This window comes from Falco cherrug, chromosome Z, assembly GCF_023634085.1.
Source record: "Falco cherrug isolate bFalChe1 chromosome Z, bFalChe1.pri, whole genome shotgun sequence".
Taxonomy (NCBI): domain Eukaryota; kingdom Metazoa; phylum Chordata; class Aves; order Falconiformes; family Falconidae; genus Falco; species Falco cherrug.
The window spans coordinates 26,051,591-26,076,238 of NC_073720.1; the positions used below are offsets into that span (position 1 = coordinate 26,051,591).

Below are 24,648 nucleotides of genomic sequence, written 5' to 3' on the forward strand. Positions count from 1 at the left end.
AGAGTAAGTTTGGACCTTCTTTTTCCCCAGCACACTGATCCTGGCATTTGGAGTTACTTATAGGAGGATTAATGCTCATTGCTTAGTATGTGCCGCAATTGCAGTGCGTCTGTGACTCTGAATAATGGACATTGTATTTATGAAGATATCAGCTGAAGCAATGGTCAAAGTTATGCTGTTTTGTTAGCACATTAGAAGCTAAGAATGATGGTCTAGAACTGGGTCTTCTTGGGCCTCTTTGGAGACATAATATGGTTAACTGCAACTTTTTCCTCCCTCTGATTCCTCTTGGTCTGTTCCCTAGCAAGACCTGATTCCAGCCTGAGTTGAGACATCCCAGCTTGAGAAGTTTTATTTTTTTCAGGAAGCAACATGAAGAATTATTATTCTGAAAAGGAATCGTACAGAGCTCTCTTCAGGACTCTCTAAATCAAACCTGAGAATTGATACCTGCTCTTTCACCCCAGACTCCACAGCTGTTTGTGATCTAAAGTGGATTGATCTCTCTTTAATCCTTAATAGCTTTGGGAGGACAGAAAAGCTTCTAGCACAGAAAAGCTTCACCTTAAGTAGTTACCTATTGTTGTGTTCCACTGAATGTTTCCAGAAAGCCTCCACACTTAGTGACAGACGGCACGTAGCACAGAAGTGTTTTATTAGCAGGTAACTCCAATCTGAATAAATTTATTCTTTGCTTCTAATTGGAGAACACAGCAATTTTCTCGCAGTGGGAGAAATAGACTGCTGTGTATAGCTACTTTTAGCTTTTAAAATGGGAGGAGATGCAGGCTTGTGAGTGGTGGCCCTTAGGTACAGGTGTGTACATATGTAGCCTATAAAGCATTAGGTTGACTACTTTTTAAGTCTTATTTAAACTCCTCTTGGGAAACTTTTATTAATTTGAAACACCTTTTTGTGTTCTGTAAGGGAAGCTTAATTTAATACACTTAGCATAAAAGAAAAAGTTCCTACATGCATAAAGACAGAAGTTTTTAGGAAGTATTTTGCAGTCTTTGTGAAGAAAGTGAAGTCGGGTTTGTTGCCACAGGAATTCTAGAAATGTTCTAAAACTTGGACATAGCAGCGTTCTGTCATAACTTTATGAAGTGCGTGTGTTTGATTAATGGTATTTCTCAGTTTTTTGCAGCTCCCATTGCTTGTTTGACAGTCAGATAACCTGAAATTTCTAGGGTGATAATGTGGAACTCAGACCTCAAGTGTTTATTTGACACTAACCTTTAGATTCCTCCGATTTAAATGCACAGAAGCTGTTCCCTTGTATCAATACTGGTTGTCATCTCCTGATAGTTTTAAGCTAACATCAGCACATCAATTTGTTGGGAAAGTGATGGTGTCTTCATTAAATAAGATCTTTACCAGAGTGGGAGCATCTTGGTGACTTTGGGAATTGTTGAACATCAGTGGTTCTCCTTTTTTTCTTTTGATGGAATTTTCAAGTTACTTCTGGCAATTCTGTGTACCTAATGCCTGATAATCCTCAGACAAGCCATAATGCATTGTAGGTAATAACTGGATGTGGGAAAATCCACCTTGTGATTTTTTTTTTTGGTTTTTTGTTCTTATTCCATTTGTTTTAGACGTGTTTGAAAGTAGAGTATAATTATTAACATTAATGATGTATATAACAGTTGAATGTTGTTCAAGTGATGTTTGAGACTTTGCTTTAATAAAATCTAAACTTGTACTCATAATTATCTTCTATAACCATTTATACCATGCGGGGTTTTTTAAATTTACTGACATAATCTCTTCATTAAAGTGAGACAGAATAGCTACTAAGTGCAGATGCCTCTAAATTTACATAAACCAGATTTTTTTTTTCAGAGAGAACATGCTATTGTGGATTATTAATGCAGTTTGTATTGCACAGAAAAGGCTCAATGTATTTAAGTTACTCCAAGTCATTTTATATTTGAAATAGCAAAAAACTGGATGGGATTTTTGCTGCAGTAAAATTAAGCCATTTTATCAGACTGTATAAAATGTGTTCATTTTTTAGGTCTCAATCAGTAGTAAATTTTAATATAAGCTGTGGTAAGCAAAACTTAAAATAAGATGAGATCTAACCTTAACCCAGCACTTCATTAAAATTTCTGGTGAGATAAATGAAAGATCGCTGTAGTCCTTAAGTGACTTAACATGAAGATTCAATTAAAAGCCAAGCCCTCAGTTAATCTAAGATGCAAAATTATCAGGTGCAAACCATCATTAACGTACCCTCAAGGGTAGCTAACTGGGAATTAGAATGTATCAACAAAGCTCTGATTTTGTGCCAGTGTATTCAATGCTTAAACAGGTAAGATGTTTACAAGTATTTTTATTATAGAGACTTAAGAAACTTCTGGTTATGTTTTTACCCTTGCTTTACAGAAGAAAGTACCTCAGACTTTGAAAAGCAGATACAAGAACATGAATGCCTGCTCATTCTATTTTGCTAGTAATTCTAGATAATTAAGCAGCTGACATGATTTTATGTAGAAATGAAGATTAGAGCATGTGTGTATTTTATGCTAAAATGATTTTCTCAGAAAGTAATACAGCTAGTCATGTAGTCATGTGTGAAGGTATAATTGGGTGTTTTAGAGGAAACTAGTTTCCTTTTTCTTTTTTGGTTGATTCTCTATCACTTCACTCTTAATTCTATTTTTTCCATTCACTTAATGAGCTTGATGATCTAGCTTTGGGGCATAGAGTTCGAGGCAGGATTTGTTGCTTGTGTTGCTTTTGGCATACTGTGAAGGACTCTAGAACTGCATTGTGTGCCCTGTGTATTTTACAATTCTCGGTGTAAACAATAAAAATAAAGTTCATTAATGATACCTGAGTTACAATGGTTAAAAAGAAACAAAATCCATGTTGATATTGAAAAGGAATAATGTCCAGTGTCCAAACCTGTGGAGTGAAAAGAACTTGGGACTTGCATTCTTCAGTCTACACTAAAGTATCACAAAGTGTATCTAAAATTGCATCTAAAAAGAGAAGGCAGATTGTTGACTTCTAGCTGGGATGGAGTTTTATGGGTGCTGGACATACTAAAAATGTCCAAATTTATTGCAGGTTTCAGTCTTTAACGTTCATCTGGTTTTATTTTGTTTGGCCAGATACCTCTGTCATAAGGAAGGTTTATGATGTTTGTGTGGAAATAAATGCATGTGATGCATGATAAAATGAGTTTTATTCAGCCCCATCCAGAGAACTGTGTTAGTAAGTGGCCACATATATTTTGTGCTATATAGCAGTTGCTATTACAGTTCCCTTTCTGGGACCAGGTAGTATACAGGGTGCAGCACTGCTATTGAACTCAGAATCTAAGACAGAAGAACGTTAGAGGGAAATTTCAAAACATGTTGGCCAGACTTGCAGATGCTCGTTGATGCCCCCGTATGTACTCCTGCTGTTGTGTTCCCAGAAACCTCTGTTGTGAAGTCATATAGGAAGGGGTAGATACAAGTTTTGGGTGAAGAGTGACAATAAATTAGCTTATTGCATGGAATCTATTTATTACTAGTTAAGACTTAAACTCTTTGCTAAAGGCTAATTTTTTCTTTAGCCTTTGATTATTCTCATTAAAGGAAAAAATATTATTTATTTTAATCACATTAAACTGCTTCTGATATTTTAATAACTCGTTATTCTGTTCTGGTGCAATTATTTACTCTGAAGTATAACAGATGCAACTTCATATCTGTTTTATTTTGAGGATAAAAAGACTTTATACAAATGCGTGAGTACTGAGATTTCTTTTGCTGACTGCATGGTTATTAGATGAAGTACAGATTCTTGTAAAGTGAGACCTCTTTGATTAAAAAATGATCTTAAGAATTTGGTGATGGCTTTGCAATGAGGATCATGATCTTTTAATCTAAGTGTAATTGGGTACGATGGGGAAAGAAAGCTGGGCTTGCTACTTTTCAACAATAGGCTTCTGTTAATATTTTAGTTTAGAACCCAAATGTGTGAATAAGACAATGTTTTCTTAACTTATTGATTTAATGTTGGTAAAAAGCTTCACTTTTGTGGAAAAAAATTACTGAGTTTGTGCAGATGTTTTATTGTGATAGATCTATTATCCAGCTATTAGAAGATAAATGACTGATCTTTTCCAGTTTCCTTGCCTCCAGAAAATTGAAATAAGAACAGGAATATCATTTGGGCTGTATGATTAGGGCAGGTGGGGTGGCCATTAATTTAAAGGAGAGGAATCTTGGCAGCATAGGCCAACTTGCACTGTATTATCAATCAAACCTTGATACACTTCTTGTGATGACCCAGCACTCTCAGGTTTTTGCAGCGTTAATTAGAATTCATGACAAAATAGATGCAAGGAAACATTTTGTACCCTTCATAATTTTATAGAAAATTTATTGTTATTAGAGGAACCATTTGCTTAGTGTGATTTTTTTCATTACCAGCTTGTCAACTAGCATAGATAATCTGGAGAAAATATGAACTCCATAGATTGGGTGTCACTTTTGTTGATGGTTCATATAGTTTACCTTGGAGCACAGCTAATGGCTGAAGTTCATAGCAACAGCAGAGAAAAACGTGGCAGCCAGTGGGAGACAAATGAACCATGTTTATTGCTTTAATATAAAAAATACATAAATGGAAAGCGGCATTTGAATTTGATGAGCTCATTGCTAGTTTTGTTGGAGTGATTTATATTTTCTCCTTATACAAAAAGCTACTATTGACACAGTGAGATGGAAATTAACTGACTGTTTTTTGGAAACCGATATTTTTTTGTTTTATATTCTGATTGGATCATTTTGTTTAATTCTAAATATTTTTATGGAATGTTGAGCATTTAATAAACAAATATTATTAGCTGTTCCTTTGATGTTTAGATGTATTATAGGATCTACTATAGGGGAAACAGTGTCAACTAGGAAATAATACCTTATTAAGAAAGCATTAGGAAACTTCCTCAGATAAATTCTCTTGTTACCCGTGCATTTTCAAACAGTCTTACATTCTCACCCTGCCCCCTTCTGCCTTTCAAATGAAAAGCCTAATTTGGGAAAATGCAATAATGGGGCATGGTCTTTAGTGTCATGATGTATGGCAATTCCTATATCAACTTGTAAATCTAGGGACTCACTACAGGAATAAAATGCTTGTTCATCCAGTGTTTCCACTTGTCATCCACAGTCATCCAGCTTGCATTTCATAGTGTATGTTCAAATTTTTAGAAATATCTTTTAAGCATTCACAAGTGACAGTATTCTTATTGTAAACTTGAGTAGGTCACTGATGTGAATTGAAATAAGTAATTATTTAGAATTCTTGTATTTCAGTATGACTATTTCTTTGTATCAAATTGTTGTGTTTTCCTCACAGTAACTGAACTTTTAAAAAGCCAGCACTGTTCATAAGATATGTGCTCAGTTTTTAAAGACCTAAACTAGTGCTATATGTATTATTTTGTCAGCTTTCAAACTGTATCATATCCAAGTAAAAGACAGAGACAGCAAAATGTGTGTGCAGTATTAGTGGCAGTAAAAGGCAAGGGTATCCACTCCATAAATACAGTTGGAAACCAAGATCTGTGTTGTCCTTCACCTGTGAACCTAAACTGGTATTTTTAAATACTAGGCTGTGACTGTGCTTATACTCATAAATTGATCTGTGTGTCAGTCTCTCTGTCCCCCTCCTTTCCTCCCCTTGTATGTCAAACCTGTCAAGAGACTGTGTACTGTCTTGTAGTGTGGAGGAGTAGAATATCTGTAATAAAGTCTATGGGATGGTGACAAAAAAAAAAGTCACTGTGGTCTGAAAGTGTCATTCCTTTCTTCTAAAAACTTCAGGTCTGTCACACTGTCCTCTACAAGCTGACCTTAACTGTATTTCAGAGATTTGTGTCCTGATAGAACTTGATCACAGCAAAGCAATTTTAACTCTTCCCACCCTTCCTCTCTTCCATCCACAGTTTATCTGGCCTAATTGAATACCTGCTCAGGACTGGTAGTTTATTTGCCTGGTGTTAACCACTGTCTTCTGCTGAGCTTTGAACCCACACCTAAGCATTAACTTGCAGCAGTTTTTAATTACAGAATAGCTTGCTGCAGCACGTTATTTAGAAGGAAGTTTAGTACAACAAAAAAAAAAAAAGGTATTGTTATTGTGATACGGTAAACCCCAGCAAATTATTTTAGATATAAAGTGTGTTTTATTTAGCTCTATCAAATAATCAAATTTTGCTCCCTGGAATGAGTTGTATACTTGCTGGGACCAGCAGGTACCAGTATGTGGACAGGCCTGGAGACAATAAATGCAACTTCACGTTTATTCTTATTGGTAATTCATAAAATCCCCACAGAGCCTGAAACTTGTTTAGCATAATAGCAAGACTATATTCTGAGCCCAATTGTAATGTTGGACGCATACTAATAAACCAAATGTCAGCCAAATACAGGAAGAAAAATGTAACATATGAATATCATTGTATTTAATATTTCTCAAAAAGTACCATTTCAATAAACTGCAGTTCTATTTAATTGCTTACTTTAAGTCATTGGGGAAATTTTAGAGGTTGAAATGCAGATCCCCAGTGCTCAGATAGAATATGACATTAATTTGCTGCCAGAAGGCTATACTGCATGCATGCTAACTGCATACATATCAGCTGTTTCATATAAAGTCTCATCACTTTCGTTATTTGACTTAACATGTACTCTGACACAAAACAAATCTTAATTAACGCAATTAGGAGAGAAAGAACAGTAATTCCAGGCACACAATGCGTGTCCTTATAAGGCATGATCAGTGTTTCAGGCTTTCCCACAGTTACAGTAGACTGCTGCCAGAATTTTAACAGGAACCACAATATATATTTCCTTTCTATTTAAAAGAAAATACCTTATCAGAAGGTTTTAATAAGTCTTTAGGTGTTAGAATGTTCAGAATCTGTTTAGGTTTCTCGGGGGGGGGAGGGGGAAGCTAGTTTTATAATCAGTATGAGGACCTTTGTGTGTATATGAAGATTTACTACTTACGGAGGCAAAAAATTTTGTGAGGACATAAGGTATAAGTGATCTGTTCCTGTAATTTTGGAACTGGTAGGGAAGTGCTGAACAGCATGCATAGGTTCTGCTAGTGTTCTTTGAGGAAAAATACTGATGTATATATACATATTACATTGCTGATTTTTATCCTTTTTTTTTGCAAAGTCTATTCATGAAACTCTAAATACAAAATTTCATATGGCAGTTAATTTGGCCATATCAAGAGAGAAGTGTGGATCCCAATAGTGATGGGAAACTTATCCCAGCTCCCCTTTAGTTTGATCACACCAGTGTTGGCAGGAGAGTCCCAATAGACCTTGACAAGCATATCGCTGTATTATACTTTTTGTTGTTTCCTGTTGTTTCTGAGTTAATTGCAAGTTCTCTGATAATTTATTTGGAAACTATAACTGTAAGAAAAAAAAATTATGCTTACATTGCACTGTGTCTTCAAGGCTGGAAGCTAAGATTTATGTGTGTAATAGAAACAGCAAATGTTTTCTCCATTCTAATAAACTTACCCCAATTCTATTTTATACAAGGTACCATTTCTGTGGACTTAGGTTATTTGTTGTTGTTGGTTGTTTTCACTGAATAGAAACAACTTGAAATTGCTGAGAATTGCTAGTATTAATTCTGATTTTCACTTGTGGACAAACCATAGAAGGAACACTGACCTTTTGGTATATGTTTTATTCTCTAGCTGGTAGCTGGGAGCGTTGTGATGGCATTCGAAGAAGTATGTCCAGATAGAATAGATCTGATTCACAAGAACTACCGAAAGCTGTGTAACTTACTGGTTGATGTGGAAGAGTGGGGTCAAGTTGTTATTATCCACATGTTAACTCGATATGCACGTACACAGTTTGTTAGCCCATGGAAGGTAAGTTTGTAACTTTTAAAATCACTATTGTGTGCTTGCATTTTGATTTATTTTTAATGTTGGGTATATATAGTCTTTTAAGATGCATTTTTATGCAGACTTTAATGAAAATAGAAATCAAATGCCTAACTCTTAGCTCTCTAAGGCTTCACTAAGAGAAGTCAACCACCTTTCTTCAGAGCATGAGAATTCTCCTTCCAGGCTATAACCTGTTCAGATTTACCATGGGCACATTCTGTGGGCAGGAGAGAGAGTCCTGTTTTTGTGGGTCTTTGAGCAACATGGTTCTTTGCACAAGGAGATTTTATGCGAGTCAGAGATAGGAAGGTTTGCCATTCTGTCCTGAAACTGAGTAGAATCTACTTTCTTTGTAGATATGAATACCCAGTATCACAGCATGGTGAATATAGTATTACTTGTTCAGGCTTGGTTAATCTGCTGAGGGACTGTGTGGAGAATCAAATACAAGTTTCTGAAATGTGCGATATAAAAAATTGTTCTGGTATTTTCATTTATACTGGATAAATATGAGTATACCCTTAAAATTTATAAAAAAGGATATTCAAAATACAAATCCTATCACTTATAACAACGAAAAAGAAGACAGCTTAAGAAATTGATGCTATCAACATAGGTTTCAATAGGTATTTAACTCTGAATGACAATTTTAATTAAAATACAGAATATTTCTGGAAAGGAATGCATAAAATTGCTCCACAGCTCTGGTTGGTTGTGCTGTTTACAGGTTTGGGGGTGTTACTGCCCTTAGTTTCAAATAATGGTAAAACTGTAATTAATATTTAAAGATGTACGTATTCATTTATATACGTGTGTATACATATACATACACACACACATATATATAGTGTTTTACAGCAGTAGTTGGAGATGGACTTTACAATTCCATAAAAGGATGTTTGGGGTACCTACTTGTAATTAATATAAAACCTTAGAGAAAGTTTCATCTTTTGATTTTTATTTTTTTTTTAATTTTACTTATCTGTATTTATTTAGCTTGAAGTAGTTTTGGTATAGCTCAGCTAATGTGTCTTAACACATCTGTTCAGACACCGTTATTTCAGTGCAGATTATTGTGGTCTGTAATAAGCATTTTTTTAATTTTAAAATAAAAATTGTTATTTTAAAATAAAATTGTTATTTTAAAATAACAGTTTTTTAAAGGTTACTGTTTTTCAGCATTGGAATACAGAATTACACCAGCAATCGCTGAATTCTTTCAAACACTGTTTTTTAATTCCCTTTGCCTAGGAATCAGACTGAAATACAGTGGTGTTGAGTATTAATATCTCCATAATTTATTACATGAAAATAATCATTAGGAGATGTATTTGGACAAATGGCTGATTTCAGCCTGATTTAGTTTACAATTACGTTCATTTCTTAAATAAGCAGGGGTTATAATGATCAGAAAACTAGAGACATCGCAAAAATGTCTGAAATAGAATCATATTTTCGCACTACCAGTTGAGTTCTGGAACACCCTTTTTCGTTTCAGATGAAAGTTAGGAAAGTATGAACACATCTTTCGAGAAAACTACTTAAAATAAGGGAAGTATTTTTAGACAATGGGACACTTAATATGTTTTCCTAACGTTCTTGAGGCAGAGTGTTTATTACATGTTGCTTATTGAAATGAAGTAACTTGCATTTTTCTCACTGACCTTTAGCAAGTATCAAAACTGATAATTTGCTTTTCCTAAAGCTACAGTTTCACAATCGGTTTAAGCCAGTTTTAGTCTGTATTTGGACAAAGGAAGAGTAGAAGAGGATGACCTCCTGTCTTGGACTGAGAGTTTGGAGGTCTTGATGGAATTCGGTTTCTGTAAGACTTTAATGTACATTTTTTCAGTGAAGCTAGATGAATGACAGTTGTTGCTGTGACTTCTGCTCTAGGAGTATAAAAGGTTTGTGTAATGATACTGCCTGTGTCAGCCTGAAATTGATCATCAGTGGTGTACTATTAGTAACACTTTGTTTCCATTTTCATGAGTTTCAGTGCAAAATTTAGTTTGTCTACCTACTCAGCAATTAAATTAGCAGATTTTTTTTCTGGGGCTAGTTGAAATGCATGCCTTTGTCAATAGGTTCTTAAATGAACTCATCATACAACAGGGCATCTTGTGTACTAGAAGAGATTTTTAATTTAGTTTATTTGCATCATTATGGATCAGTATTTAGGCTGTTTATATGTAAATGTATGATTTGAGGAACAATTAAGTGTTGACAAAGTAGATTGCAGTCATATCAATTGCAATGCATTTTCCATAATTTTTCTAACTGACATCTTTGATGATAAATAGTGGATGCCAAGTCAAAGCCGATTATACAGTGCACTAGGAATTCATGGTGCTGTCAGGGAGAAGACCGATTGACTTTAAATTTACATATTAATGAGAAGATTTGTTAAGAGGGTGCTTGACTATAGAAAATAACAGCATATTTATAGGGCACGACACTTTATAAATAAAGCTGATGCAGGAAAATGGAAATTAAACCTATCAGATTAATAAATTCAAGGCTGCTAAAATGCATATTTGCATTTTTATTCACTAAAATTTACCTTTTTGAGAAGCACATGCTGCTTTTGTTCAAGTTGAGTTAATTCCCAACAGGGAATAGTGTAATGTTTTGAACTGATTTTTTGTGCATTTAGAAACACAAAGAAAAATTTGGAATACTTGGCAGTTAAGGAGAAAAATCCTTTTTTGAGCAATATGCTCAAAATTATTGCAGACCTTTAATCAAATTACCCATTAACCAAGCATATGTGGTTTTATATTCCTATTTTTACCTTCTCTACCTTCTCTGAAGAATAGTTTTTGTCATCATGAATGCTGTGAGAAAATGTTCTTGTGTTTATCTTACTTGTCTTGTAATACTTAGAGGGTGTTTCTGAAGTAGCAGTTTTGGAATAACCTTTTTTCCGTATGAACTGTATTCAGCTTGAACATGTCTCGTTCCTGTTAATACACTCATATTCTGGAGTGAAAATGCATGCTCAAGACTAATAGGGAAGAACAATTTCAAGTTTTCTGGGAAGCAACATATCTGATGGCAGTTAACACTGTAATGCATCCTGGCTTAAATGTTTTGCCCTGCTCTTATTGCAGGAGTTGTCAGGACTGCCAAGTTGTTTGCAAACAGCTGAACCATTACAGCTTGCAGCCTAATTTATAAAGTTGTTTAAAACACAGTTACCATTGGTTTCTATGAATGCATTGAGTTGCAATCTAGCTGTTCAGGAGCTGATTTTCAAGATGTTCAGCCATCCCTGTTTCTGCAAGGAGATGAGGATCACAGGAGGTAGCGACTGCTTCAGCTGTCCTGGTATATAGATCCATCAACAAATGCATGTGCTGTCTCGGAGGATGTCTTCTAAAAACAGCTGGCTTGGTCAGAAGTTTTTATGGTTATTGTAGAGAGCAAAATGGATCTAAGAGCTGTAGTTTTGCAAAATAACAGTGATTCTCAGGTCTGCTCAGCTTTGTTTCAGACAATTACATTACAGAAATAAACTTTCTTGGTGTTCAGTTAAGATTGGAAAAAACTGGTAAACTCTGGTCAAGGGCTTCAGTCGTGAAAAAAGTTATTTATAAACAAGTATTTATGAGAAGCCTGTCTCAAGCTTACACTTTTAGGATTAATTATTGAAGTATTGCTCAATTTAAAGTGCTCAGAATTCGACATAACTGATGGAGGGAGGGCAGTGGGGGACTGGCAGGTGGTGCAGAAATTAAGACTGAAACGAATAATCTAAATTAAGGACTTTTACAAGAAAAATAGCAAGTCTTTGTATGTGTATACCGAAAACCATGACTCATGGGAAGTAGCCTGGCTCTCAAGGAATTATGAGAAGAAACACATTGAAAATATTTATTTTTGTGCTAGCTAGCTCTGACAAAATACTGAAGTTCCTTCTGACCTCAGCCGTCCTGTGATCTCTAATATTTTGTTAAATCCTTTAAAATGTTTCCTGTGCTTGTAGTGTTTTCTTCGCATCTTACAGTTCCAAATTCTTACTGTATTCCATGAAGGTCATGGTTATATGTGATAGAATCTGGTGCCTAATGGCTACTTTAAGATGTCTAAGCAGTGTCTGATAGTGCTCTAAATACTTATTTTTTCATTCCCCATGTTGGAGTGAGCATTGAGTGAACTGTAATTGTGAATGGTAAAGCTTCAAGCACAGCATACAGGGAATACTGTAGACCCTTAACTTTTGTAGAGCTGTTAACTCAGTGACGAGTACTCTGAATCAGTTCTGCTGGTTTATTGCAGGAGAGTATAATAAAACTTGTGAAGCCTATACTGAGAAGGCGAACAGAAGAAGGGAAAGGTGTATTCAGGTTGATTCATTATTAAATGAATGATTTACGTACAGAATCTTTTTAAAGTACTTTAGCTTGTTTCATTTTTATCACTTTAAGTAATTTACCTATTTAACAGGAAGCTATCAGCCTGAATACACATTTCTCTTCTGTTCTCAGCCTTTTGATAGAGGATTTAGAAGTTTTATCATGCTCTCCTGCAATATGATCAGTAAGGAGACATAGACAGTTGAACACATTTAAAAATACTGTGAATTGCATTCAGTTTTTTTAGGATATAATAAATCAATATATGTTATGTGTTAGTACATTGTAGACCTTACTGTAGTTTCATTATAAGTATTTGTGCTGTGTGGTTCTACCAGGTAACAGTTTTGCTGATTGCTGATTTCCTTTCCCTCCCCCCCGCCCCCCCCCCCCCCCCCCCCTTCCCAAAAGATTTATGAGGCCAGAAAACTTTCTTCCCCAGAGATCAAAAGCAGTCATCTTATTTTCAACTTCCATTCAGCTGTCCTCTCCAGATGCAAGTGTGAAACTACATAGATGGGTAGATTTATTTGAGCCCAATTTGGCTGATAAAGCAAAAATAAATTTAAAGAAAACAGTGGAAAACAGTGTACAGTGAAGTTATGTGTTAAACTATTTACTACTTCCATTCTTAGTGTACCCTTCAGAATCCTTCATCTGAATTGGAGGATTTTGGATTTAGTTACTGTTTCCCTTTTTGTCAGAGTACAATAGTATCTGGCTGTGTTCTTTTAGATAGGCATAAGGAGGTGTTCATGTTTAATATAAATTCAGTTACTTGAAGATATTTGGTAAAGCATCTGGGGCCTGAAATGGACTGGACAGCTATTTTACTGTAATACCATTTTTATTTTTCCTTACTGTTACTACTTAATAAGGTGAGAATAACTTAGAGCATAGATTCAGACAAAAAATGGCTTCAAGTTGATTGTGGAAAGTCGATTACTCGAAATTCTGAATAAAAATTTCTGGTCACTATGAATATAATTGAGATTATTTTAATGACCACTGTATAATAGTCTCTTCTGTCACAGAAAGGGAGCATTACTGTCTTTTTACATTCCCTCCATCTTCTCCCTCTCTTCCTTTGTGTTAGGGGTAGTGCTTCTAGGGCAAACGGGGTAAAGGAATTGATCTAGCAGAAGAATAACTGAAAGGACAGGGAGAATTAAATTTGAGCCACATGAATTTACTGATTTGGCTTGCTTTGTGGCTGCCAAGCACTTACTGCTGGAAAAAAAGAAGTACAGTCTGCAGATAAAAATCCCATTTATCTTTGCAGCGAAGTATATTGCTGTGGTTTCAGTTTGTCCCATGACAGACCTGCAGTGGAATAGCAGCACTGTGTAGAATCTGTGTAGGCAAGTTCTCTAGGACATCTATATCCACTCAAATTATGAAAACAACCCCTGATTTTCCCATAAATTTGACTGTTTCTGTATATGCCATGTAATGCTGTAGTCTTGCCTTTTTGACTCGGGATGAGGAATTTATTATTATTTATACATAGGATAAGAGGCATTCTAGTCATCTCTTGCAAATAGATTGTTAAAATTGCTTTTTATTTCTGTCTAGTGATTTACAGAGATGAAAGTTACTTGGAGGGAAACACTGAAATATTTTTGTAGAAGTCTAAATATCTACTGTTTAACTGCTAGTAATTTCTAATTTATATATCAGATGTACCAGACCCCCACCAGCCCATGAGCTACCAAAATTTCTAGCTTTGATTTTGGCCATTGCAATTATATTTACTCATAGAAAATTGTGTGAGCACTATGAAATTAATGTTCTTAGAATACTTCAAGGCCCTTCTGGATGCCAAAGTATTCATAAATTCTGTTCTGGGCATCTGTCTGTGGGATATTGTTCCCCGTCTAGTAACTTGTATGGCTTTTTTCATTTTTCTACTAAGATTTTCTCTGGATAATTATAATTCCTTAGCTTCTCTTTGCAAAAGCAAACCTTTATTTTTCCTATGTTTGAGGAAGACCTATATGAGATCAGACCCCTGCTCTGCGGAAGTTTTAGTCTCCTGATTCTGAGCCTGTACACTTCTTCTGTTTGTAATATCAGGTAGAATTCTTGATTGGTTATGGCATGTACCTAGAGGACCACAGGGAAGAGTAAATATAAAAAATTTCAAATTGTCATGGATCATCCATCTCTTTGATAGTATATCCACAAGCTTTTTCCAGTTTGTGTTTGGAAAAATGCCAGACAAGAAAGCTGGGGGTAACTTAGTCCTGAATGGTAGCAACACATGCTTTTTCATCATGGTTTTCACTATCAGTATAAGTATACTACCAGTTGTTGGTCTGAGAATATCACTGAAGCAAATCAACAGATGGTTTAAGGTGCTTTCAGCTCCTTTGCCTACTTTTGCACCGGGAAGAAGGGAAAAAATCCTGCGATACAGGGTTTAATGTTCATAGGTTGTGTTTAGATTAGTAGGGCAGACTTTCTGGTGAGGATGACAGACTTTCGTCTTCCAGCCTGCCAGTCTAGGTACAGTTAACATTCTTCGAAGATCTCAAGTAATTTTGTGTCTTGAAAACCTGAGGCTTCTAACTAACATCTAGAGCTAGGGCTGTAGTCCAAATGTGGTTTAAATATTGGATAAACATTTTAGTAACTGTAAAGAATCCTAGAGCTACATAAAGAAAAATCAAAAATAAAGATGTGAGTGTGTTTGCATGTGTGGGAAATGGCAAAGATCCCTTTGTCCTTTGACTTTACTTATAAAATCACCTATGTTTTTTCCAGAGAGAATGGAGTCACTTTAAGGAGTAAGTAGACATGATTTGGTGTAACTAGAGAGTATATGAGAAACACTGGAAAAGGAGGTGCTTTGTGAACCATTACAGTTCTGTACAGGCTGAATCTCTCTTAAGATTCTTGTTCTTCCATACCTTGTTTATAATCCATGACAGGTGGTAACTACTACTTCTAGAGCATGTAGTACCCTTTTCTTGGTTACAGCCCCAAAGTAACTAACAATTACCTGCTTTTCTTTATAATTCACTTATTATGCAACCCTATGGAAGGATACTGTTGCTCGACAGTTGGTTCATAAATGCTTGCTGTCTTGATGGAATGGCTTATTCTGCCTCTTCAGATACTTAAACTGAGATGAAATCTAAACTGAGATTAAACCTTAACTATCATAAAAAGTCTAGAAACTGCTCAAGCATTTAACCAAACTTACAAATAGAAGTTCCAAATTCCGCTTTAATTTTTGGACTTGGAGGGTGTAAAAAAGGGGAACTTTTAGCCAGAAGCAGATGATGTCTTTTCCCTTTATCTCTTCATCTTTGCTCCTTCTCTATATTTTTTTGCAATGTTATTTTATCCCTTCTCATTCTTCCTTGTACTTTCTCATCTTCCTCTCTTGTGCTCTAAATGTTTTTTCTGTTCTTTGCTTTGCAAATCTGTCTTTGCACTCTCATTATCATACTTTTTCCACACACTGTTGAAATGAGTGTGTTTGTTGTGGTAAGAGAAAGCTATTTTGTGCCTCACTTTGATTTTGAGGAGAGTGGAACTGTTTTGAATAAATGAAAGTGATCTAAAAATCATAATTGATTGTTTCAATTCTGGCTGTAAGTATCATGAGACTTTGTAACAACAATAATTGGGAATTCGAGGTTGTTGCAGAAAGATGTTAATTACTGGAGCATATTTAACTCTTAGTCCCTATTTTTAGCCAGCAGTCCTAGACTTAGCTGCTGCTGCTTGTAGAAATGAGAAAGCTTTTGAACACTTCTTGAGTTTTCATATTGGTTTGGTATGAAGTTACTTAGTACAGATGTTCCTGTAATTGTGATATATTGGGAATAATTTAATGTGCAGTGGTCCTCAAACCCATACTTCCACCTGTGCACTGTTCTTTTCTCAGAACTGTAGGATAAAACTTTGATGACTACAGACTTTCTGAAGAACATTTTGGGAATTTTAATTTTTAGTTTTTCACTTTTTTAAATCATTACATTTTTGAGTTTGTATTCAAAATTGTTATGAATAGTTAAGTGAGTTTTTAAGGGCCACTGTGAGGCTGGATTGAACAGTATTTGAAGAGTTTTTCATGTAATAAATGAGTTTACATACCATACTATATGGGAAAAATTTTGTGGTTTGGGGTTTTTTTGTTGTTTTTTTTAAGAATGAAATAAACATGCACATCTGCACTGGGATTATAGAGGGTATTGTTTAAATCAGACTGTGCAGGGATATAGTCTTAATGTATATGACAAGAAAAAAATATAGTAAACTACAAATGAAGCTTGATCTATTTATTGTTTATCATGTAGCTTTTATGTATGCCAGACAGTAAAACTAAGAACAATGCTGCAACTCAAAGTGCCTTGATGTTAAATTTCACTTGACAGTCTGATTCTCAAGCTTGAATAGATGTCTTAGTACCTTTGTGTAGCTGAGGTATCAAGCTTGCTATATTTACAAATTGGAAGCTTTTTATATAGAAAATTTTTTTGAATTGTGTATAAAATCTCCCCATACTAGTAGAATTTTATTGTGGGTTGCTTAGCCCCATTAAAATTTAGCTTTTCTAAATAAATGCGAAAATGTTTTGGTGAGTATGGCACATGCAATTCCAGTTGCTATTGATACCACAATATAAGCTGACTTGGAAGACTAATCCTTTTACAGAATAATGCCTCAAAGTTGCCTGAAGATAGCTGTTTACAGGGATGTTACAACATCAGTCAGTAAAACTGCTGGGAATACCAAGAAGATACTGGAGGATTTTGTGCGATGCCTTTCTTGTGTGTTGGAATGAAACTGAGACTAAAGCTAGTGTTTTAAAGCTAAAGAATAAGTACTGTTGATAATCTCACCTAATTTTAATATTATTTCTTGCACCTGTGAACTATTGCCACATGCTGATGCAGTCATTTCTTACTGGTAGTGCTAACTGTCTTGATCACCTGGGTTTGGATGATACTAAACTCCAGATAATTTTAAGTCGTGGAACTGTACAACTTCAGAACGTGAGACCTTTGCCACAGTCTTGAGGTCTTAAGAAATGCAGCTCTAAAAGCAGTACTCCTCTGCAGTGAATGAAGAGACGGGACGCAGCTTGATGCAAGCAAGTTGTCCCTTTATTAGTGATTTTCTTACAATTATATACATTTCTATCTTCTACATATTACACACTGATTGGTTAAATCTTAAACATAAAAAACACTGATTGGTTGACATTTAAGGCACACCGTTAAAGCAATAGGAACTGATTAGTTTACCTTGTCATAGCAACAATTTCTATTCTAAGATTAGGGGGTTTCTTCCTACGTGGCTTTCTTAATTAATAAAGTTCCTTATCGGCACTATCCGTTCTCTTATCTGGCTGTTTGTTCCTCTTTGTCCATCTGGTTGCCATCTCAACTGCAACAGCTCAAGGGTCTGCAGTTAGCTTGCTCCTTTGTTCCCAGGGCTTGTGCCCTACAAGTTCTAACAAGTCTCTGTTCATCAGGCTAACAGTACTTGGACTCTTGTCATTGAGGCCTTGTCCTGCACTCCTCCCTTCCCTTAACTGTTGGACCTCTTTGAAACAACCTGGTGACAGAAGAAAATTCAAAGCCTTTTTAGCACAGGGATTAATTGAGCTCAAAAATGTCTCAGAAGTTCTGTGTCCCAGTAAGATGAAATCTGTGGGAAAGTAATTATTCGTGAGTGTGATACCTCTTGTGTGAAAATGCCCTGGGTTTGGTCAATACTCTTTAAAATTGGTAAGTGTCTACTTGTATGAACACAGTGAAGGCAGAAAAGGGAGGAGTTTTCAAAGAAAACTTCCTATCTTACTATTTTGTGGCATTTTTAGGTCACGGATTTTCAATCTGCCTCTTTCATGTGTCTCTTGGCCTTTTGTATTAATAGATGTTTGAGACTGTATTGGCCATGGAATTATAGAAAGTCTGATAAGAAATTTCAATGACACTCACATTGTAAACCCTTTCTCAGGTTATATCATTTCCTGGTAGATGCTTACATTTGAAAAATAGATTGGTTTTCAATGTCATGTGACTGTTAGCCCAGTAAGAGGGTTATAGAGTGGGGGGTAGAATCAGAAAAACTAATTCACAGTGTGACACAAAAATTTCTTCAGTTTATCACGACCACCATTTCCATTAATATTCACTTCAATTTCTATTAGGTGAAAGCATGTTTATCTGTTTAGATAAATAAACTTTAAACCCCCACAAATATAATTGTGTGCAAGGAACCATGAAATCTCATTTGACCAAGACATGATAGCTTTTATCTAAAACTTAAAACTGAAGTACCAGTTTCCATTGTAATTTATTGGAATTATGTAATAATATAATATCTTTTCTATAACTGTATTAATATATTACATTTTCAGTATAAGTCCAGCAGACTCATTTGAATAAGGTTGTAATGTAAAAAATGATCTTTGGAAGAGGGCACTGTAGGAGTCCCAGTCTCTTTCAGTGGCTTTGGACCTGCATAGTTCTACAAATCCAAGCAGAACCTCAGGTTTTCTTTTTCTTACCTTCTTATCCCAGTGACAATGAATAGGCTGTGGTTATAATTGAAGTAAAAAGTATATTATTAAAAAACATTATAGTAATATCATGATGATCTTGCAGTCTTTATTGGTTCTTCATTACATTGTGAGTCTTTTTTGATTTGTGTAGGAGCAGCAGGTCTGATCCTTGTTGAAGTGACAGAATGTTGGTAGTGTGATAATTTTGTGTGAATTTTATATAAATAATATAGGCTACATATTATTATTTATAGATCACACTATCATTACATTTTGTATTTGACTTTTAGACTGAAACTGTTCTGTCTATTTTAACTTAATTTAGAAGGCAGTAATAGGCATATGCCTCCTGGTCCTATAACTGCACAGTTCTTCAGGAAGCCTCCTTACAATTTCTTTCCTGGTAGAATACATCTCATATCCCAGACCACTATTTCATTACCAGAATCTTTATATTTTATGTGTGGTGGAAGAGAGAAATTAATTTTCTAAAATACTCGTTCTTTGTGACTTTGTGACTGAAAAGTTGTAAATGCATTGTGTCTGTGACAACACAGAACACACTATTCGGGTCTGGTGACAGCAAACTCACCTCTTGCTTTCTGTTCATTGAGGCATAGCTACAGTTTGTAACCATTACTGTAACAGGAATTCTGGTACTGTGACCCAGATTTTCTCACCTATGTTGTAAACCTCAGCCTGTTGCTTTCCAATGACTCTGCACACAAGAACATTGGCAAGAGTTTAAGTGCTGGAAACTTAATTTCTTTCACATAGCAACAAAAGATTCAATAGTTATTTTTAAATAGGAAAAGTTTGATGATTTGCTTCATTAATTTTTTCCTACAGCAGGGGAAGTGTCTGAAGTGTTTAAGCTTTAGGGAAACTGGGATATGATTCATTTATCTATGTGTCTAGTGTTCTAAATGGCACAAGATGCCCTGGTTAGTCTTCAGTTGTTAAAGATCTCCTGTAAGCTCCATACCTTCAGGATCTGCCAGACCCATGGAGGCATTTGTCATACTTGAGGGAGTATAAAATGGCACTAAATACTTATACACAGGCACTTGAAATATTCCCCTACTTTCACATGGCCATCGGGTCATTATTAGATCCCATTGGTCCGTTTACAGTAGCATAAGTCTTTATCACACAACTGGTTATAATGGCAGCCTACCTAAGAAAGTGTGGGTATACTTGGATGGCTGGTTAGTACTTGAAAGGGAGCCATTATTTATGGGGTGGGTGATCAGATTGCTTTATTCTTTGGGTCTTCAACTCCTTTTGACTTACTAAGACAGAAATTTTAACTGGTCCTAATTCAGTTAGTACCTGAAGATCTCTGTGGCAAACTTGATTTTCTGCTTTCTAAGGCCTTTCTCCAGCCAGGCTGTGGAGTATATCAGTTACACTTTAATTTCTCAAATATTTTTGCCATGTGAGATTGTGCTTTTTTCAGACCACTAGCAGGTCTTCATGCCAAGCTTTACCTCTGCTGACATACCTGTATCTTATTCATGGACCTCCTGTTGTGGACAGGATGGATACTTCTGCCAGTGTGTAGTTATTAACAAGTGTGATTGATTGAGGTCTGTTCATCTGTCAGAAACTTGTCAGTTCTCATCTTCTTGCCCTTTTGAACAGTCTTGAGGATAATTTTTGGTTTGGTCTGATAGACCAAAGATAGGTCTATTCTAGTGTTCTGAAATCCATCTGTGAAGCACATGGAAGGATTTAGGTAGGCACCTTCACACACAAGATCAAGATTTAAGATCTTTCTTGGATACATCATTAATCTTTTGAAGTAGGAAACTGTTCTGTGCATTTTCTACCATTTCCCTTTTTCAAGGATACTGTTCATGATATAGCAAGTGGACTGCTGATCTTGGTTGGCTAACGTGGTTTGGTATTGCAGTCAGATTAACTGACTAGTGAATAGTCCCAAAACTCTTTTAAGTTCAAAACTTAGCTTATCCAAGACTCTTTTGAGAGCAGTTCTTAGAAACATTAGTATAGGCTCTGGAAGATGGCTGAAATCATATGCCAAAGATTCTGCTGCAGGAATCAAAAAAGCTATGATTGTATTTCCTCATGCATCTGAGGAGAGAAACTGAATTCTGTAACTTTAAAATCAGTTATACCTAATCTAGGAATACAAACTTTTGAATAGAAGACGGAGTTAAGGCTGGTAGAGTGGGCAAATAGTGTATGTTCATGCTTTGGATTTCAGGGAAGTTTTACTTTGAGTTTGTGGATGTGTGAAGCTCTGTTTAGAGGTAATTGTAGCATTCACATAATATGCTTTACCCTGAATGGAAGGCACATTCTCAACTTTAGTGCCATATTAAACGTAATTTCAAGCAAGATCTCAGTTAAATGTTAGCTCATTTACTTAGTGACTTTAAAAACAGGCTAATGGAACTTGTTATCTGGCAGTTTCTTCATTTAAGCTGTTAATACTTTATGAAGATGGCCCTAAACTATATCTGGAATAACGTAAAAAAGAATTATACATGTTCTTTCATACTAAAATACTCACTTTTCTCTGTATGTCTGGAATAACTTCAAAAAGAATTACACATGTTTTCACACTAAAGTACTCACTTCTCTACTGGATTAAATAAACAGGTGGGGAATACACAGAGTCCATTTGCAGTTCCTAGCCTGGAATGTTAGTGGTCTCAGTTTTTAATCATTTCCTTCTCCCAGGATTCTGAACTTCTTAGTGATTTTGCAATTTAGAAAAGCTATTAACTACACAATTAAATCATGTGCTACTGCAAACTGTTAAGTGTACTTAATGTAGTTTAACTAAAGACTGTCACTGAAAAGCAATGCCTCTGTTTTGTCCTCCTCCCTTTACCACCTACTGCTTTTGAAAATGTTAGCAGTTCTAGTGATCCTATGACCACAAAGTGAGCCAGATCATTCTACTGATCCTGGTGAAAATAAATTGTGCTTTTAAAAACCAAACAAAATAACAAACTTTGAATGGCATGATTAGTCTTAAATCAACTATGAAACTGCATCCAGGGTGATTGAAAGGACAAGAGAAACCATGGGAACATTTGAATCTATTCCCTGAACTGTCACGCTGTCTCTCCCCTGTCAAAAAGGATGAGAGTACTGGGGGTTTTTTTCTGATAGAGCTGTTATTATGTACTAATTGTCATCAGTTTGAGCTCTAGTTCGAAATCTGGGAAAGTAAAATGTGAGTGCCACCATTATCTGGCATTTCTTCAAGGATGTGTGAAGAAGCATCTCCCACACCTTAACATAGGTGCAATACAGGTACTGAAGACTGGAGAATAAATGCAGGAAATTATCTTTGGAAGCTGGCAGTTGTTGATTCAGAATTAATAGTTAAAAGAGGAAGACTTCCATCTTCCAAAGGCAAGAGTCTTATTTACAGTTCTGTGCCGGCAGTAGAATTACTAGTGTTTGCAGTACTGCTTTCTCCATTATACCCCATTCATACTTTCTTTCCTGGTTGGATTCCAAGATGTAGACCTGGTATAAAGGGCATGCTGTTCTGGTTGCATGACCAACCTGATCTCCTTCTGTGATGAGATGACCCACTTGGTGGATGAGGGAAAGGCTGTGCTTATTGTCTACCTAGACTTTAGTAAAGTCTTTGACACATGAATGGTTTCTCACACCATTCTCCTGGAGAAACAGGCTGTTCATGGCTTGGATGGAAGTACTCTGTGCTGGGTAAAAAAACTGGCTGATGGCCAAGCCCAAAGAGTGACAGCGAATGAAGTTAAATTTAGGTGGTGGCTGGTTACAAGTGGTGTTCCACAGGGCTCAGTACTGGGGCTAGTCCTGATTAATACCTTTATCAAATGAGCTGGACGAGGGGATCGAGTGCACCCTCAGTAAGCTTGCAGATGGCACCAAGCTGGGCAGCAGCGTTGCTCTGCGGGAGGGCAGGAGGCTCTGCAGAGGGGTCTGGACATGCCGGACCGATGGGCCGAGGCCAGCTGGATGAGGTTCAAGAAGGCTCCGTGCCGGGTCCTGCACCTGGGTCACACCAGCCCCACACAGCGCTACAGGCTGGGGCAGAGCGGCTGGAAAGGGCCTGGTGGGAAAGGGCCTGGGGGTGCTGGTCGGCAGCCGGCTGGGCATGAGCCAGCAGTGTGCCCAGGTGGCCAAGGAGGCCAGCAGCACCCTGGCTTGTGTCAGGAGCAGTGTGGCCAGCAGGGCAAGGGAAGGGACTGTCCCCCTGCACTGGGCACTGGTGAGGCTGCACCTCGAACCCTGTGTTCAGGTTTGGGCCCCTCACTGCAGGAGGGACGTAGAGGGGCTGCAGCGTGTCCAGGGAAGGGCCACGGGGCTGGGGAAGGGTCTGGAGCACAGGGCTTGTGAGGAGCAGCTGAGGGAACTGGGGCTGTTCAGCCTGGAGAGGAGGAGGCTCAGGGGGGACCTTACTGCTCTCTGCAGCTGCCTGAGAGGAGATTGTAATGAGGTGGGTGTCAAGTGATAGGATGAGAGGAAATAGCTTCAAATTATGCCAGGGGAGGTTTAGAGTTGGTATTAGAATAATTTTCTTGACCAAGGGGGTGGTGAAGCAATGGAACAGGCTGCCCAGGGAAGTGTTTGAGTCAACATCCCTGGAGGTATTTAAAGGACTTACAGACGTGGCATGTACAGATATGGTTTAGTGATGGACTTGGCAGTGTTAGGTAAAAGGTTGGACTTGATGATCTTAGGAATCTTTTCCAACTTAAATGATTCTGTGTTTTTAAATGTACAGTTGTCTCTTTTTGGCAGTGAGGATAGTCAGCAGTTCAGGTTGAGGCTTTAGTGGTTGAAAGTGGCAGAATTTTTTCACATTTCCTGCTAACTGCTTTCCATGTCTGGGATGATTAATAGAATTTAAAATTCTTTAGAATTTAGGAATTCCACGATTCTTGCATACAGAGAAGCCTGCAGGTTCTTATCTTTCAATATTCTGACTCTTACATAATTTACTTTTCTTTTCCATGGTAATGTGCAAGTCTTGCAGTATTATATATTCTCTTTGTCTTAGTAAGGTCCTTGTGAGTACAAATTCTGACTAATTAGAACTTCATCAACTTGATTTTAATGAATTTCAGTTCATTAAACTGATTTCCCTTTGTGTCATCATCATCCTTTGTCTGGAAAATAATTATTGCATACCAGATCTCAACAGAATTGAGAGAAGAATAATATTCCGAGATTGCAGTAAAATACATGAGAAAAGACCACATTAATACTTCTGCTGTGGGGGTGTGAAGAAAGTGATTCAATATAAAGACTCTAATGGGATCTAAATTAAAAATATTTTCATAAGAGGCATAAGTTGCTTTATAATTATTTGGAACTCTGCTCCAAATATATTTGTAACCAGCATTTTTTTGGGGGGGGTGGGGGGGGAAGAAATGTGAGAGCTCAAGCTGTTTGTTTTTTTACAACAGTGATTAATGAGTTAGATGCAATTTCTAACTCTATTCCTGTTGAGTTCAATAGTAATGATGTGCATGCCTGTTAGCAGTCAAGGCAGGGACACTGAAGACTGAATCAATGAAGACTGAATTCTCCTCTTCCTGTTAGAGGAAGCTTCTTCAGTGTATGGTTGAGATGCACTGGGATCAGGAATTTTGTTTTTTGAGTTTCCTGTCCTGTAGACAATGGGAGAAATTCCATTACTGGTACTCTCAATTTAGCGTACTGAGTTTTTAGTTTAAAAGGGTGACTGCTAAGAAGTTGTGTAGACAGAGAAGTAAACATACTAAATGACTTTGGTTGATGCTATGTAAGAAATCTTAAGAGCTTGCTAGGGATTCTGTGGGACACTGAGAGCACTGTTGGCAT

General features: G+C 36.6%; 1 protein-coding gene across 7 annotated transcripts in view; it reads left to right on the forward strand.

Moving 5' to 3' along the window:
• AP3B1 (adaptor related protein complex 3 subunit beta 1) overlaps nt 1-24,648 on the forward strand; it is a 161,685-nt gene that overhangs the window by 35,487 nt on the left and 101,550 nt on the right. For all 7 annotated transcript variants that reach the window (XM_055698838.1, XM_055698836.1, XM_055698839.1 and 4 more), the window contains exon 7: nt 7,729-7,908. In XM_055698838.1, the coding sequence (XP_055554813.1) occupies nt 7,729-7,908 (180 nt within the window). The remainder of the gene's footprint in view (nt 1-7,728; nt 7,909-24,648) is intronic.